Here is an 18309-nt window from a genome sequence, read left to right on the forward strand (position 1 = left end):
AGGGGTTTGGTGCCAACAGCCGAGCACAGCTTGCTCAGCTCTGCAGCTCCTGGGGCACAGGACACGGGAGGGGAGCACCAGACTGTGCCAAGGGGGAGAGGACAGGTCACTGCTATCCCCGTGCTGCTGCTTCCCTGTTTCCAGCCACAAGAGCCTGCCACCCTCCTTCCAGCAATTCCTGTAGCCCAGGGAGCATCCCCTGCCTCGGCTCCCTCCTCCAGCTCTGCCTGAAGCGCAAGTGACTCACATCCTCCTTCCAGCCCCTGCCACCTCACCTCTTGGCTCATCCTGCTTCTGATGCTGTCAGCTGCCACCCCTGCCCAGGCAGCTGTGTCAGCCCCTGTGGTCACCTCAGCCATGCCAGCTCATGCTTTGCCCTGTCATACCTGGCACCTTTGTACGCTCTTGAGCTCTTTGTCCGGTCCTTGATGGGAAAAGGGAATCATCCTTTCCCCGCAGCCCTAGGACAGGACAGTGAGCAGCTGGTTGAATCACAAAAAGATTCCAATTTCCCAAACACAAAAACACAATGGTGAGAAGCATGGAAAACTGCTCCTTGAAGAGGAAGCAAAACCCTCAATGGTGGGGCTCATTAACTCAAAATAAACTCAAAATTCACCAGGAGCAGGGTACAGACGTCACCCTGCTGTGGGTCCTGGCATGCCCAGACCCTGGTGACAGCTGTGCTGTCACACTTCCCCTGAAGCTCTCTTTCCATGGCTTCCCAGCACCTCTAGGGAAGAACCAGCATTCCATCCTGTTTCTCTGTATCACCCAGCACTGCAGGAGCTGAAGCCCTGTGCACCTACAATGCAAGGGAAGCAAATGAGGCTGCGATGTCTGCTCATTAAGAGCAATATTCATGCTCCAGTGTTCACGGCCAGTTAATAAGAGTTTTTATTAGAGCCTTTTTTCTTTTCCTACCGAGTGGCAGCAGCACAGCACACAGCAGTAGGACACAGCAGAAGGTATAAAAGGTGTTCTTCCATTCTTGTACCACTTGTGTACTCTTCAAGAGAGGAACAAAAGCTGTGCGCCCACAGCACCGCTGCTGTCTGCACAGTGTTCTTAAGTATTGATCAAAAAGATTAAAGAGAGAACATTGTTCAACATCCCATTTTCCCCCAGCTCCGTGGGGGAGCTGTCAAAGCATAAAGCTGCTCTGAGTGTGGCAAGCGAGGCCACCAACAAGAGGGGAAACAAAGCACAGGGGTTCTCCACCAGAGAATCCTTCTGGTGTTTCCAGGGACCAGGAAAATCTGTCAGCCAATGTGGAACCCTCCAAGGCAAGAGCCATGGACTTCTCTGCCTCCTCCCTTTGCCCTGCCAGCCACTAAGAGTGAATGTTCCTACTGTAATTGGAGGAATCTCATTGAGAAGGTTGATAATTCCTCTCCTAACATACCTGAGCCTGAATGAAAGGAAAAAATAACAACACTTAAAAAAAAAAAAAACTCAAGCAAGCCCCCGCATATCACTTCCAAATGATGAGCACCATCATCCTCCTTTCTGCCAGGCTTATTCACAGCAGGAACCACTCCTGTCACCAGCTTCATCTCCAGCATCCATCCTTTTGTGCATGCAAAGGGAGCCCTTCTCAGCCACCCTCATCCACGCGTGCCCAGCGCGGGTGCAAGCAGGCGTGTGAGGCGTCAGACATGCAGGAGAGCATCTCCCAGAAACAGGGTGCTGCTCCTTTCTTCTTGCACGTTTCCCTCATTATTTTGTTCTAATTTGCCTTTCCCGGTACCTTCTCTATTCAACAAAAGCCAAATGCAAACGGCGTCCCTTAATCTCCAAAACAGCAGCTCACTGCTGAGAAAATAATATAGATGTAACTTCCAGCATCACACACTTTCTTTTCCATTTATATGCAAATGCCGACCTTTCACCCAAGCTGTCTCAAAGAAGTATTTCCTTAAAAATGCAAATAGCATGTTGCAGGCAGTTACTCTGGCTGAGTCTTTCTTATATCATTATTATTATTATTTCTTTTAACCTTACCAGCACTGTAAAACACAACAGCTAAACTGCACCCTGGCAATAATTACTTTTCATACCAAATTGAAAGCCTCTGTGGAGCCGACGTGTCGAAACACCAGCAGGAGAATTCAGTGCAGATAAATTCTTGGAGATGCTTTTGGATAAGCATGTCTTGGACCAGTGGGAGAGAAGCAGCTTCGAGACACATTGCTGCTGAGGGAAACAACCTGATGGCTCAGAGTGAGGTTACAAGAGTCTTGTAAAACCCTTCCCATGGTGCTGCTGATGCACAGGAGCCCTCAGGAGTGGGAAAACAATCTGTTTAAGCCAGGGTGAGAACAGGAATGAGGAGTGTGTCCACTGGCAGTGCCAGTGTAGGGCATGGATGTCCCTGGGTTTCCTCAACGTGTAGGAAAAGGGTAGAAGAAACAGGGAAAATAAGAACTGATCTTTCCTCTATCATTTTAGTCATCCAGAGATTGAGTTGTCAATGAATCTTGAGTTCCTTCTAGGCTCCAGACCTCCTGAGGTGCCCCAGTGCTGAGTGTCACAGCCCAAGTGAACTTGAATCTGCTGTGGCACCTTACCCTCAACCCTATAGGCTCTGGGTAAAAACAACTGCAAAACCCCAGAAGCTAAACCAAAAAATCCACATAGCTTCTGCCCAAATTTGGCCCAATTTGTGCACACAGAGCTGTTTGTGGAACACAAACCATCTTGCCCCCAGCACAGGGCTGGGGTCCATCAACAGCCTTTGCCCAAAGAGGTGTTTTCCTGACAGAGATTTCTACCACATGTGGCACCAGGTCGGGCAGAGGAGGGAGAAGCTGCCTGGAAGAGCCAGGGAAGGGGCTGGCAGTGCCTCTGACGCAAAGTTAGATGACTAAATGGGCTACTTCCCAGCTGCCAGCCTGTCGTTATGATATTAAGCCTTTTCTCTCTGCTGCCATATAAGAAGTGAAAAGTTGACACGTAAGTGTGTGTCATATGGAGTCAGGGAGACAGAAGCAATAAGGCATAAAAGGAGGTGAGATCATCGTGCAGCAACAACTCCCCAGGGGTACGAGGCAGCTCTGCTCAGTGCCTGCTGGCTCTCAGCCCCCACCAGCATCCCCTCCTGGGCTTGGAACCCTCAAACCAAACCATTCCCTCCCCAGGCCCCCCAGAGCAGGGGGAGGCACAGGGTGCCAGGCTGCCCACAACACACCGAGGCAATTAATGCCTCCTGAAGGGGCAGCTCATTAAACAGGAGTCTCCACTGCAGCACAAGTGTCACAGCCCCCCAGGATTATTGCTGCTGAATGGGGATGCTGCTGTGCACCATTTGCCTGAAAAAAAGGAGAATCATCAAATATGTTGAGTTTATAGCCCTGCTGGCAGTGCTCTGAGCGCTCCTGCAGGCTCCATGTAATTGAAATTAAATAGAGGCGAGTGATACCTTTCTGTCCTTCCTGCAGCCTTCACTTGCTGGGAATACAACGCAGGGACAACAAGGAGGAGGGATGAGGGAGCAGCTGGACACCCATGGGCAATGCTCTTGGAGCAGATTTCATCCCCACTTCCAGCCTGTTCCACTGTGCAGCAGTTTTGTCCCAAAACTGAGCCAGGAGCAGGGAAAGCCCCCAGGCCCCAGCAGTGCAGTCATCCCCAGGCCCCACAGCCAAGGACCAGCTCATATCCTGCAAATCAGAAGTTTCTCTCCCCTCCAAATCATTTTCTCCCAGCCCTCCCCTTTCTGGCAGGGTGTCCTTGCTCGGTGGGTGAGTGCAGCAGGAGCAGCCAACCTGCCAGAGCCACCTGCCTCCCTGGGAGCCAGGAAAGCCACTCCATGAGGAGAGGGAGCTGAAAGTTTCTAGGGAATGTGGGACAGGAGCTGACAACTCTGCGCTTCGCTGAGACACTGCGGGCAGAGTTAACCGTTTCGAATGTCATTTTTTTTTAAAGCAACAACATTGCTCCCAGGCACTTTTTTTTTTTAATCTCTTTTTTTTTTTTATTAAATAAAAAAATGGAGCAGCTCTCTCCAGAAGGCTATTAATCCTCTCCTGTCACTTGTGTTCTTGGAGAGCGCATTTCTCTGGGCAAAAGCAGTGAGTTGCTTGCTGACTAATTACATCAAAATATTGAGGGCAACAAACAAACCTTTAACTCCACTTGCCAGAAGCTCGCTAGATGCAAAGCTTCAGAATTATGGAAGAGAAACATATGCAAAAGCAGGAGAATCTGGGATTCCAAAGGTGGTTGTGGCCACATCAGCATTTAGAGGGATGAATCCTTTCCTCTATGCAGAGCCACTCAAGTTGGGGTAACTTTGCTCAAGATGACTTTACCTGGAATCTCACCCACCCAAAGTTTTAGATTTTTTACAAATTAAGACTTTTTTCCTTTACTGTGGAAGTAAATTAATTTGTTTTCCTCTCATTCCCACCAGTCCCTTGGGCTTTGTGTGCAGAGCAAGGACTGGACACACATCCCCCAGAAAGGCTCAATTTAGGATTCAAGCCCCCCTAGAAAGAGTTTTTGGCTGAAATCAGACAACGTCTCTCAAAGCCCATCTGACACCTTCATTTATCCCAGCAGCTCACCAGAGCAGCCTTTCTTTGGGACACAACATTGCATATTTGACCCTTCTCTGCCCCAAAACTTTCTCCAGAACTTCAGCCAACAGCATTCTGGCATTGACTTAATTCCCATCCCATCACCCTGCATTGCCCACACAGCCATGATGGGAAGAGCCAGAGTGCTAAAAGGAAAACCTAATTTCTCTGCAGGTTTCTCTGCACTCTGTAGGTGTTTCTGTGCTCAGGGAATGGGGTGCTCCTCACAACCTTTAACCAGCCACACTCAGGGAGCCTAGTGACAAGCACAAGTTGTTCAACAGCAAATTGTTGGTTTCAAGGGATTGCTTAAAAAAAGAAAAAAGATTTTCAAAAGTGCTCAGACCGTCACCTATAGACTTTGCCAGTAATAACTTGGTTTTTAAATCCTGCGTGCACGAAAGCTCCCCCAGAGCCATCTCTTGTACTTTATAATAATATTCACCAGGGGATCCCCCTAATTCTGGGTTTGAATCCCTTGCTGCTGAATACACCCGACCCTGGACTTGCAGAGAGGGCTCAGATAAACGTGCCTGGGAGCTGCTGCTCGGAGAGACGATTACAGCCCTCAGCATCCATCAGAAAGGTTCTGATTGCACCCACCAGGAGCGAGAGGCTTCCCCCAAACTGGCACCAACCTCGCTTGCAGATGCTGTCCTAGGGAGAGCCACATGCTTGCCAAACAATTTCAAGCAGAGGAACGAAGAAAGCCGAGTCTCTACTGCAGTTTATATTTAATTAGAGGGAAGGCAGCTTACGCAGCAGTTTCGGAAACATATTGTCTTACAGCATATTGGATATTTGTATCTTAACAGCTCGACATCGATTTCTTTTATGTAAAGGAAGAGGGGGGAAGAGCACGGCGTGCCCTAAGTTGTGTAAGCTCCAAAGAGACGCCTGCACCGCTTGGACTAATGTTTGGAGTAATCAAAGGCGTGAACTCATGTATTATGGATGGGAACGAGAGTTTTCAGGCTTCTGCAAAAAGGAATCTCCAGCGTTTGGTATTTTGTTAGCAGCCTGGCACCATATGGCTCTCCCCTGCTGATATTCTTTCACACCAGAACTTTATGTTCAGATGCTTTAGTTAATATTTTACCCAGCAAGCATAAACAAGATGCAAAGATTGCAGTCGACAGCAACCTTCTCTTAAACCATATATGCACGTTAATAGTGAAGGCTTCTTTCAGCAAGTGCTTTCCCCAGCACATGCCTGGCTTTATTTTTTCCTTAGGGGTCCAAGATGGGCCATTTACTTTAACTGCCTTCCCATCAAGCAAAACACAGGCAGCAAACCCAAGAAGGACATTTTCACTCCTTCCCTACTGTTTCCTGCCTGGTCCAAAGCAGCGCTGGATGAGTGCAGGTGACACACACCTGCCAGTTGTGTTTGTGTACAATTTAAGGCTGTGTCTCTGCTTCTCCATCGTTTCAGCCTAAATTTTATCTTGGAAAGGCAGAGTTTCCCCTTCTCCACTCCCTGAGCAGGGATGGAGCCCCAGCCAAAGCTCCCAGCCCAAAGGGAAGTCTCACCCAGACACCCACAGCCTAAACTGACCATGAACAACAACATGGATCATCCAATTCAAGGGCCAAGATTTGTGTTTCCCTCTACCCTGCACGAAGTCAGACTCAAAACCACTTTGGAAAACTGCAGCTCTGAGATTTGCCTCTAAATATTACACTTAGACTGCCCCCAACACACCCCCACCCTCCAATATTCTTATTAGCCTTTAATATTCTTAAAACAAATAGGACCTAACAGATGTCTTTTCAGCCTGCACTCTTATTAATGAGAATATTGTAAGAATGGAAATCAGGTCACAAATGTTTAATACTTTGTTTAAAAAGTCTTCAGCTTCTTTAAAGAGTTCCACTAATCCCAACATGACAGATGTACAAGGCAGTTTTGCTTGGGGCAGATTAAAATTCTCGCTCTGATTTGCTCTTTCATTTGGTCTGATTAAAATAACATTGCGATTTTTTTTTTTTAATGTGCTGACTTCAAAATAAAAAAGGAAAGAATGAAAAGTGACCAGTAAAGGCCAGCATGATCACAATAAAAGCAAAGTTATTGTTGTTAAGATAAAAAAAAAAAAGCGAGGGAAAAGGAATGGAGGGACAGCCGGCTCATACCCAGGTTAGCATTAAAGCTCTGTGTTAAAGATGAAAGGGGAACCTTTCCAAACTATGTTTTTCCATTTGAAAGTGTTTATTAATCTATTCTCTCTGAAGCAAAAAGTTCAATGAAAGACAAAGATCAAAAGTATTTTAATTTAGGTGAAAAATTTTTCCCTTTTTTTTTTTTTTTCCCCTAAACCAAATCAAACTGAAAATCAGATGATTGCAGAGTGTGGCACTTCAGTGTTCTGCTCTAAGACTGACATTTGCAGGGAACAGCCCAGCTGGTAGAACAAGGTGATCCCAGCCATGTTTTTCTCAACCAAACTATACCTGGGAATTCCCTATTTCCCTTTCCTGACATCCTTTCACACCAGACCACCCTTCCCAGGCCAAGCTTTCCCTTCTAACTTCATTTCCTTGCTGCTGCAAACCACACCTGGCATCTGAGTCAGGCTTCAATGGATGTGTGGCACTCCAGGATGCTCTGATGGGAGCGGCAGAGGAGCAGGGGATGGATGCAGAGGAGCAGGGGTTGGAGCCCCAGGCACGTTCCCAGCCCACATCCTCTCCCTACACTCATCCACAAACAAGCCACAGCCACATCTGCCTTTTCCCTCTTGGGTCTGCCCTAAATCAGCCACAATTCCCAGCAGCAGGACCATCTTGCGCCAGTTTCCTGCAGGCATCACCTCACCAAGGTTCCTGTAGCATGGAGGGATGCCTGGATTTAAAAAGCAGCCAGAGCTGTTCAAAATACAGCCTCTCAAAGGGCAAACTCCTGCTTCAAGAGACTAAGATGTCACAGAAAAAGATCAGGGTTTGTCTGGAGCTGTCCAGCCCAGAAACCTTCATCACCTCCCCATCCCCTCCTGCAAACCCACAGGAAGTCCTCATAGGAGCATTGCAGGGATGAATAACTGCAACAATAGAAAACTATTAGTTTTGTGTTGTATATTTAGCCATTTTTCCTAAAAACTCCTGCTTGTGCCTTCTATGACAGAATCCATAGGAAATCCACAGTGTTCAAAGTTTTTGAGGCTCTGCTCTACTCTGGTGATTTTTAATGCTTAAAGTCTTTAAACATAATTGTTCAACACACGTTCACACCCCTGAGATGTCCTCACCTCAGTGCCTAACTCCAGCTATTCCCAAGGCACAAACACCCTCCCTCCCATCAAGATACTGTGGGAAAGCAGCTCAGGGGAGCCCAGGAATGCCCTCCTGTGCTGCTGCTGCTCCCAGGAATCTGCATGGGCAGGAGATGCTTGGAAAACCCTCCTCACCTTCAGTGTGCCAGCCCTGTCCCAAAGGGCAAAGCCACCACACAGCTGCTCCCAGCAAAGCAGCTCCGGAGCTCTGCAAGGGCAAACGCTGCACTTCCAGAAATCCCCTTTGACAGATTAACCTGCCAAGAGGGGAAACTCCAAATATAAACCCATAAAGCCCTTTTCTCCTTGATGAAAATATTTGTGGGGAGTGGGAGGTGACAGATTTCCCCTCCCATCTCTGAAGGGAGCAGAAGGGATGTCCCAACCCTGCTCTCTCCCATTACTCATGACCTGGCCCCAGATCCCAGAGGAGAAACTATCACATAAATTCATTTCATTCTAGGAACAAGGTATTTGGGGGCATTTCTCTGCCCCAGAGACTTTTCACAGCCTGTGCTTATCACCCCACTTCTCTATTCACACCATGATTCTCCTCTCTAAGGCCCGGGCTGCGGATCAAACTTCTACTTTGCAAAGGTAAACAGCCCCAGAAGTGGTACAGAATAATTTAAGATGGGAAGTTTCACACAATCCAGCCTTAAGGATGTCATAGACACCAGTGGACTCTGCTCCACAGATGCAGGAAGACCAGGGTGAGTACATGGGTGGAGTTTTGTTTTGTAGAAACCAGTAAAAGACAGGAGAAAGAAGGAAAAGGCAGAGAAAAAGGTGGAAAGAGTTTCTTGACAGCAATTCTGCCCTGTCAAAACTCCAGAAATACCTGGAAAAAGAGAGGCTGTGTGGCAGTTAACCCCGGGCTGATAATCCTTTCGCATAGCTGCTGCAGAACAAGCTCCCAAAAAGCCAAATAAACCTGGAGTCTGGGGCCACCTCAGCCTCCCTCCTTGTCTGCACAGCCAGGGAGCAAACAGCATCTGCACAACAAATAGCCCAAATAAACCAAAAGGGGATTTGGGGAAGGGAGAGTAACACACAGTGGTGTATTCCCAGCTCTGGAAGTTTGCAGCTAGCATCCTCCATGCTCAGCTCCCGTGTATGAGAGAGAGGAACAGCTCTGAAGTGACAGCAGGAGATACCCTTTGTCACGAAGGAAGAGCTCTAACAACTCAGCCACACAGTTTACAGCCAGAAAAATAAGCCCTTCCATCTGCAAACTCCCACAAACCCACAAAGCAAAGGGAAGAGCGGGTCCCTGTACCCCACTTGGCCATTAAAGTTCCACATCTGGCTTCCCCACCGCAAGGCGATGCTTCCCCGCCGCTCCCTCCCCTTCACACGCCTCATTTCATGTCTTCTGGGAAGCCCAGCCCAGCCCTGGCTCCAGCCTTTACAGTAAATCCTCTGCTTCCCCTTCCTTGCTCTGCTCTCGGGGGGCAGAGGGTCCCGGTGCCCCCAAACTCTGAACTGGGGATGGCAGCATCCCTTGCAAAATAAACCCCCCGAGGCTGCAAAAGGAGGGCTCTGCCCCTCGCCGGACAGGGAGGGAGAGACCATTCTGCATTGCACAGACTGATTTGGGGCGTTCAGGAGTGAAACCTCGGCTGTCCTCCTCAAGCCCTGATGCAAAACTACAGTGGGATCTCAGGGAGGGAGAAGAGTTTCTGTTCTTGAGCCCTAAAGCTGTGTCATTCAGCCTCTTCCGAGAGTATTGCTGACTTAGGGTGCACTGCTCCCCCCAAAGCCCGAGAAGAGCAGCGTGTCCCATCCAGAACCCAAGTTTGGAGGCAGCACCCCAAAGCTGAGCTTTCTGGGGGGTGGAGGGGGGGTTTAGTACCGTCTGCTAAAATGGCAGCTGCTCTGACGCCGAGCTACGTCTTGCAAAGTCAGCCCTGCCCTCATCATCATCATCATCACCATCTGACTGCCGGGAACAGCTCCGGCTGCCGGGGCTCTGCGGGACGGGGCGGGGGAGGCGCAGAGCTGGGGCTTCGCCTGCCCCTGCCCACCCCCAGCCCCCAGTCCGTGACTCCAGGCTGTTGGGGACAGTCCCGGCCCCGTTGGAAGGCACCTGTGCCTCCTGCTATCTCCCAGCCCAGCCCGAGCCACTCACGGGCACAGCCCGGCTCTCCTAGACAACAACAGGGACATGTAGGGATGGCTGCCGGCCCGATCCCCGGTCTGCTGTCCCGCTGCTTCATGTTCCCCCTGCCTTGAGGACAAGGACAGTTCCGGGGGCAAAGGGACTGAGTAGCTCAGACCGATAGGGAGTGGAGTTGGGGAGAGAATGGGGGAGGTTTGGGTTCTTCAGGGGAGAGGGCTCTCACTCGCTTCCAGCCTAGAATTTACCCAAAGGGGAGGGGACACCCCGGTCCCAAAGTCACCAACGCCACCCTTGGCAGTGACCTGAAGCCCCTCCCGCAGCGGGACACCCCTCCGGCCGGGCCGAGCCCCGGGGCTCCCCGCAGGAGGAGAGGGAGCCGAATTTCTGTCTTTCCTACAGCACGAGGTGCCCCCGCTGCCCCTCGCCCCCGAGAGCTGCCCCGGAGCTCAGCCTGGGGAAGGGGATGGGGATTCACTACCTCTCGCTCGGGACTGAGCAAGGAGCAAGCGGAGCTGCCCTCCCAAACCCCTCCTCGCCAGGACCCCCGGGAAATCGCCAACCCCGATCGGAAATAATCAGTACCGCCTCGCTAACAGCACCCGGGACAGAGCCCGACCCGCCGCTCCGGACCCCAGCTCCTCCGGGACACAGGGGACAGCTCCCGCCTGCTTTCTGGGAAGGGAAAAACCCAACTTTGCGGAGTTTTCCTACTCCTTGTGCGGCGGGGATCCCACAGACCCACAACATCACTCGGAGAGAGGGGGAAAAAAAGGAAAAAAAAAAGAAAAAAAAAAAAGAAAAAAAGAAAAAAGAAAAAAAGATAAAGGGGGAAAAAAAGGAAAACCAAGTTTTCCTTGTTCTTCCCGAGGCAGGTGAAGGAGGGGAGAGAAGGGGGGAGGGCAGGCAGGTTTGAAAGAGCCGAAGGGGACAAGTTGTGCCCGGGTTTCCCGGCCGCAGCAGCCGGCGCTGGTCTGTGCTTTGCAACACGCGCCTGCTCCAATCTGCGCCGCTCGGGAACAATAAACAGGATCATACAAAGAAGTGGAAAGGCGGCATCTTTGCTTCTGGTTTCTATGACAGCATCAGAGAGAGACAAACCAACTATAAACTCTAATTCCTAGATTCCTCCTCCCCCCCCCTTCCCAAACTCCCTTTTGTCTGCCATTAATTAAAGTGGCCATATGGAAAAGGCTGATAATAACAGCAGATGAGCCAACGAGAGAGAGGGAAAGGGAAAGAAAGAAAAAAATAACTAAAAGTAGCGGCAGGGAGATGGCGAGGGTTTAGCCGGGGCTTTTCGCACTTGTTTTCGGCGGCTGCTCGGAGTGAGGGGGCTCAACAATAGCGGGAGGAGAGCGGCTGCCCCCGCACTGCTGCCCGGCCGGGGCGAGGGGGGCAACCTGGCCCCTTCTCCTGTCAGCTCTGGGGAGCCTGGCATGCCCCAAGCCTCCTGCCCCGAGAGTGCTGATCCCCACGGCCTGCCCCTTTGTGCGGCAGAGACTCCGAGGGTGCCGATCCCCTCTGGGGCCGCCTGCCCGAGGAGGGTCGGTCCTACCCGCCGGCAAACTGCACCCCAAACTCAGCCCAACTCGCCCGGCTCGATGGCAGGGCAAGCACATCCTCGGGCACCAGCCCCCTGCCCCTCTCTCCCTCTCCAAATGACCCGCGGAACAACAACAACAACAAACTTTGCTAAAATTGATAAAGAGATTAGCCAAGCAAAGCCTCTTCCGAGCAAGCTAAAAATAAGAACATGCAGATTTCTGTCGTGGTCAACGTATAGAGAGAAATCCACAAACATGGCACACTTCCCTTGTGCCTCGCTGCTATAAATAGAGAACTCTAAAGTAGGCAATAATCGGAAAGAACAGGGGGGGAAAGGGAAAAAAAAAAAGGAGAAAAAAGAAAAGTCTGGCAGCGGCAGGAGGGAGCAGCCGCCAGCCCTCCGCACCCGCTTCCCCGGGCTAGGGGGGCCGCGGAGCTCCCCAGCGCCCCAGGAGTGCCGAGCTGGGGACTTGGGCTGGAGTTTGGGCAGAAGGGCCCTGGGGGCGAGGGACGCGCGGAGCCCCAGTCCCGCCCGGCCGTCAGCACCTCCGAGAGCTCCGCGGCCGCGGGGCTGCCGCCGCCGGCGCAAACTCCTCCCGGCGCCCGGGAGCGTCTTCTGCTAACACCTCCCTCCGGATAAACATCCACCGATCTCGCGGTTCACAAACCCGGCAAGCATCCTCTTCCAGAAATATTCAGAAAGTTTCCCGGCTGAATGCGACGTTGTGCTTTTTGTTGTTTTGTTTGGTTTTTTTTTAATAAATCTCCTCCTTTCTCATCTTATTCAACCTCTTTTCAGTCAGAAGCATAACATGTCCACTAGCGTCTCGCAGCCGGCGAGAGAGCAAGCAAGCAAAGATGGACCTAGGAGCATGATGATCATCATAAAAATCCCCTCGGTTCTCCAGTGCAATTTTCAAAACAACAACCCAGCCTTCGTGCTGTAAAGGCGAAACGCCTGCGTCTGTTTACATCAACTGTGTGCTCCGAAAGCCTTTCCCCTCTGTCTCAATCCAAGGGAGGGGAGGGGAGGAAAAAAAAAAAAAAAAGAAGAGGGAAAAAAAAAAAGAGAAAAAAAAAAAAGAAAAAAAGCCAGCATTATCTGCCTTTGTCAGCGAAAGAACATAATATTGACTTACCTTTCCCCACAGCTATTGTCTGCCCCTTTACAAAATGACATCACGGAAACCAATCATGAAATTTGCATGGGGGAGGTTGTGGGGGGAGAGTTCTTGGAGGGCAGCCCACTTCCCTACACCAGTAACACGCGTGTAAGACGGGTTGTTGGTTTCAATTAAATATCTGATACTCCTTAGTGTGTGAACTCTTAAGCCTGCTAAAGGCAATGTCTCATTTACTTAATGACCGCTCTCATTAATGGAAATGGCACAGAGGGGGCTTGCTGCGCCTTCCCTTTGTAAATACACTACCCATGAACCCTTGGGGTTGCAATATATCTGTTTACTCTCTGAGGTGAAATAAATTTACAGTATAGCATCAAAGAGAGCGAGCGAGAGAGATGGAGCGGCTGCCTTGAGTGCACCGAGAGTTGGGGCTCTCCCAGCCCCGCCGGCCCCTCTCTGCTCTCTCTCCCCCCTCCCCAAGACCCGGCAGAAGGTGAATGATTTTACCCGAGCTGATTCATAATTAATATGCACGAGGCTCGGGGCTCCTCTGACAGCAGCAACACAAAAGGACGGCGAGCGCGACGAGCGCCGTTCCGTGTCCCCCCCGCGCATCCCGGCGCGTGGTACGGCCCAATAATTCCTAATAGCAGCAAGCAGCGAGTGACAGATGCCCTGGGTTAGCACAGCTCCAGCGAAAGTACTTTACAATATTTATTGGTGGTTAGGAAGATGACCTATCACCATAAAGAACAGACTGGGAAATTTATCGCCTCTATGAACCTGGAAGTATTGCATATTAGCTGATATACATATTCAAAAGGCGGTGGTTAAAAGGTGTATAAATATTTTAATTTTTTTTTTTTTTTTGCTCCTCTTAAAAGAAGGAAAAAAAAAATTAAAAATGACACGATGTATTCCCAGCAGACAACATCTCATCCCGGGGAAGGTGGTTTATGTTATGAATGTTGTGATGGGAAGAACAATATAAGGAAAAGTCCTAAAAGAAAACAGTGACTGAAATAGTTTAGGGATCATTCCTAAGTGAGAGAAGTGCACCTTCTTGCATTATGCATCTTTTCCTCCCAGAAAGAGTCACACTTTCCAGGAGTTAGCATCATTTTTCCTTGAAACTGCTTCTGTTTGGTGGAGATCTGACCACCCCGGGAGGATAAAGTCCTCTCCGAGCTGGAGGAAGGGAGGCTCTGGGGAGAGAGCCCGGCACGGTGCGGCAGGAAGGGCATTAGCACATCCCATCCCTGCCCCCTGCCAGACGGGAGCATTAGCACTTGGATTGCAACTTTTCGGCAATAGCAGGGAAAATCACAGGCAGGCTGCAGCCCCACGGGTTCGGGGTGGGCAAAGACACTTTTCTACCCAGTGCTTTTCCCTACACCTTCGTGCCATCCCCAGCACCGCCGAGACAATTACGACTTTCTTGTCATCTTAATGAAGATTTCCAAAACTATGTGGGAGCTCACAAATGGACAGAAACCCCAGGAGTCCTTAGAGAGCTGAGGCAGAGCCTGGCAGGGAAAGCTGAATCCTGCTGAGGATGCTCTCTCCTCTGGGAAACTCCAGTTCCAGGGCTGCAGGGACCCCAGACTCCTCTCCAGCTCACCGCCACCCTGGGCTGGTTTGGTGCTGGCAGGAGTGGGAAAAGCCTCTCAAACTGCCCAAAATCTGGCAGATTGGGCTTGAGGAGGTGCTGCCTGCAACTCCATCTCACCCACGGACCATTGCAGGGCACATGGCAGGAAGGAGTGATTCTGTTTCCCATCTCAGGAATTTCATTGAGGAGAGAGTGGCAGAAATACTAATTTTAAACTGTTGAGGCCGCTTTGGAGGTTGTTAGGATGTCCATTTCCATGCCTTGCCAGCCTGGTGTGCTCCTAAACCATTAACATAAAGGAGATATTCAGCAGAGAGTACTCCTGAAAAGCTGTTTTCTATCTCCTTTGGACACACCACGAAGACAGGGATATTTTACATCCTAAACCTTTGGCATTCAGAAATTCTATTAAACTCTTATCTGCAGGCAGCAGGCCTGGTGCTACACTGCATCTCCATTGTTCTGCACCCGCGATAGAATCAAAGGGAGGGCTGGGTGGACTCGGCTCCCCTCCTCTCACAATGCTGCCTGCTCCTCTCCACCGCTGTTTCATTTAGAGCCGTAATGCTAAAAACTTGAGAAACAAAAGCACAATGGATTCGGCTGGGAGGCAGCAGGGAAGTGTGTTTACTTGTGTGAGCTCCCCCATAAACTGGAGCACACGCAGCCTGCATGGAATATGAGCACACATGTGCCTCTCCGAGCGTTAAGAGAGGAATTTTATTACTGCTGCTGTTGCATTTATTAACACGCGACGCACCTACGAGCCCTAAGGCAGCTGACAGCTCTGATAGCATCCGGCTGAGCTCTGGGCTGCGAGAGGGTGTTTGGCTTTTCTTTGTTCCCAAACTCGCCAGACTTCCCTCTGCTCCCCTCCCAAAATACTGCAAAGAAGCAGCGCCTTGCCCGGAGTTTCTCACCGCCACCAACTTCAGCAGTGGCAGGAATTCCCATCTCGCAACCCCCAAATCCCTTCCTACCCCCTGAGGAATTCCCTCGCAGGCCAAAAGCCCCACATCCCCCGCTGAGGAGCCCGCGGAAGAAAGCGAGGCCACGCGTGGGTTCCGGGAGGCGGCGGGTCAGCACCACGGACAGCTCCGCCCGCTCCCTCCTCAACGCAGTTTCGACCTTTTCAAGTATTTTTCCGCCAGGTTTTAAATAATGTTTCTCCCACACACACCCCCTGAACCTCTCCAGAGTCACTCTACAGCTGTTTTCAGGGAGGAGATAATTATCGTGCGTTTCCAGGTCTCAAAGAGCCGTCGCTTCTCTAAAGGGAGCCGTGCAGCAGAGAGGTCTAAAATAAATGTTCACATATTTTCATCTTCAGGGAGTTTAAGACGGGGGCTCCGAGGGTCCCTGCCCTGCAGAGCTGAACCCAGAGAGGATTTTTTAAAGCTGATTCCCTACACCCCCCTCCCCTGCTCTCCATGCCATTTTCCCCCTCCCTGGTGTTTTCAGATCAAGCTCTTCAAGTTTGAAATTATTTAAAATAAAACTCCATTTGCTTGTGTAAACACAGCCATAAACCCACCGCACTGTGTTCCATTGGCTTCTCGGAGTCTGTTTCAAAGAAAATTAGATCTCAAACTTTACGCATTTGTAATTGGCACCAACTTCTCCGGTTACCAGCTGGGGGTGAAAGATTTTTTTTTTCCTTGTTTCTTTCTGAAAGCTTCTATGCAGATGGGCTGGCTGCCTTAATGCCTCAGACTACAATTAGTGCTGTTGTATGCCGAATAGAAATGGCCAGCATTAATATTGTATATGGAACAGCTGAAGGGTTGCGAAGAAACCTGCCCACTACAGGCCCCTGGCAGATGGAACAACATGCACAGGCACAAAAAAACTTTTAATAACCCTTTGCTCGCTCTCCAGCGCGCCCCTTCGCTCCGATTTGGGCGGGTCCTTCCCGAAGAGGCAATGCCTTTGTCTAACCCAAATCTACAGCTCTTTTCTCCCCGAAGAACAACAATTGGAGCAATCACCATCTTTCGCAAAAGGCACCTCGCATTATCCCAAAACTTCCTCCTTTGTGCCTCGGTTGTTGCAGGCGCTGAAACACACACCCAGCTGAACGGGCACGAACTAACTTTTTATGTAATAACATCCCACTCCCCCCTTTATTACCCAGCAATGTACAAGAGGGGGGAAGAAAAAAAACCACAAAACCGAATCAAACCAACCACCACCACCCCCTTCCCCAGCAGAACTGTGACAAGAAGCAGCAGAAAACAGGATTTTCCCCTCGCCCCCCTCCCCTCCGCTCCTCGTCCTTTGTAATTAGGTAAAGCCCGCGGCAGAGAGGACAAAGCCCCGCCGGTGCCTCGGAGCAGCAGCACGGGGGTCGCGCAGCCCCCGCACCTGTACCCCTGGGCAGCTGAGCCCGGAGAGCAGCGAGGAGGGGCGGGGGGTGCCAGCGGCACCTCGCTTGAGGAACGAGAGAAACCTGCGCTCCCAAATGCACTCGGGAACCTCGTTTCACCGCTTAACTGGGGGGGAAATACTGTGAAACAAGTTTGCGGGTCCGCATTCCCCCCGCCCTCGGCGACCGAGCCCCTTTGGCAAGGCGTGACTTCGGCAGAATTGAGCAATCAAGTGGTTTAGAGGGGAAACGGGGGGGACACACTGAGGAATACCCTCCCTACACTCCCACCGCACCCCCCGCATCCGCCGGCGCACGGCTACGAACCGAGGAAAGTCCCGCAGAGCTTCATCCTTGCCGGGTGGCGGTGGCTGCCTGGCCCGGGCTGGCGGGGGGAGCGGGCGCGGAGCCGCCCGGGGTTACTCCATCATCCCTGGGAAAAGTTCCCGTCCGGAGCAAAAACTTATGGGCGGCGGCGGCCAATGGGGCCGCGCCGCAAAATCCTCGCAGCGCACTCGGCGGCCAATCCGGTCCGCCCCGCCCCCGCCCCGGGATGCGCACCCCCTCCGGGCTGGCGGCGGGGGGAGCTGGGCAAGGGGAGCGCCGGGCGGGGGCTCCGCGCATCCCTGCTGCCGGTAACTAGGGGAGGGATGGAGTGACAGCGGGCACATCCCAGCGCAGCGGGGTGGCGGGACAGACACACACCCTGTTCTTCCCCTGGCAAAGCATCCCCAGGGAGCCCGGTCATGGAATGGTTTGGGTTGGAAGGGACCTTATAGACCGTGTCATTACAACCCTCTGCCATGGACAGGGACACCTTTCACTATCCCAGGTTGCTCCAAGCCCCATCCAAGCTGACCTTGAACGCTTCCAGGGATGGGGCAGCCACAGCTTTTCTGGGCAGCCTGTGCTGTCCCTGAGGAGAGAAATATAACCCACTGCCCTGTGAGCAACCCACAGGCTGGCAGGGCTCCGGACAGCCAACAGTCCAGTCACTGGACTCTCACGTGCCCATGTCAATTTAGAAATGCACAAAACTCATGATGGTCACATACAGCTTGTTGGATGCTTTGGTGGAGTCCAGGGTGCATCGGGGAAGGGAGAGGGGGAATTGGTTCTGGGAGAGATCCAAAATGGAAGAGGATGTCCCCCTGCCTCAAAGGACAGATGGCAACATTGGACTGAACTGATCCCAGCTGGAGAAAACTGGATACAGGCCAGCGAGCAATACTCTCACTGGCCTCCCAGATGGAAAAGCAGGGAAATAGTTACCAGGAAATAATAATAATAATAATAATAATAATAATAATAATAATAATAACCAGGGATAGTTATCCCATTGGTTTAGAGGGCAAAGTGCTGTCTCTGGGTTGTGTGACCCCCTGCTCCCTGCTCAGCACCCCAGGCTGAAACAAGGCCAGCTCTTTCCATGGACCAGCCCTGGCCTGAAGAAGTGTCATTTCTGAAAGTGGGATAGAGAAGGGATTGCCTGGTAAAAATTCATTGTTATTGTAAAAACTCAGCACCCTCACCTGAGTGGGCAAATAAGTACATTTGCAAAAAGAGAGAAAGCTCTCCTCAGCTCCAGTAATTTGGGAAAGGGAAAGGGGAAAACCCTGTGCTTGAAGGGACAGGTAGCACCAGTAATAAGGAGAATGGGACAAAGCTGATGTTAAGTGAAGGAGAATT

General features: G+C 51.1%; 1 protein-coding gene across 5 annotated transcripts in view; it reads right to left on the minus strand.

The window, feature by feature from the left end:
• The window catches only part of MYT1 (myelin transcription factor 1), a 61043-nt gene extending 43998 nt beyond the window's left edge, over positions 1 to 17045 (minus strand). For 2 of the 5 annotated variants that reach the window (XM_085078911.1, XM_085078910.1), the window contains exon 1: positions 16948 to 17045. In XM_085078911.1, the coding sequence (XP_084935037.1) occupies positions 16948 to 16972 (25 nt within the window). In that variant the 5' untranslated portion in view covers positions 16973 to 17045. Of the gene's footprint in view, positions 1 to 12065; positions 12537 to 12658; positions 12984 to 16947 lie in introns of those variants that run through there. The other 3 variants (XM_085078913.1, XM_085078914.1, XM_085078912.1) reach the window with 3 other exon arrangements.
• Between the last annotated feature and the right edge of the window lie 1264 nt (positions 17046 to 18309).

The sequence above is a fragment of the Lichenostomus cassidix genome, chromosome 20, assembly GCF_008360975.1.
Source record: "Lichenostomus cassidix isolate B80296 chromosome 20, HeHo_3.0, whole genome shotgun sequence".
Taxonomy (NCBI): Eukaryota; Metazoa; Chordata; class Aves; order Passeriformes; family Meliphagidae; genus Lichenostomus; species Lichenostomus cassidix.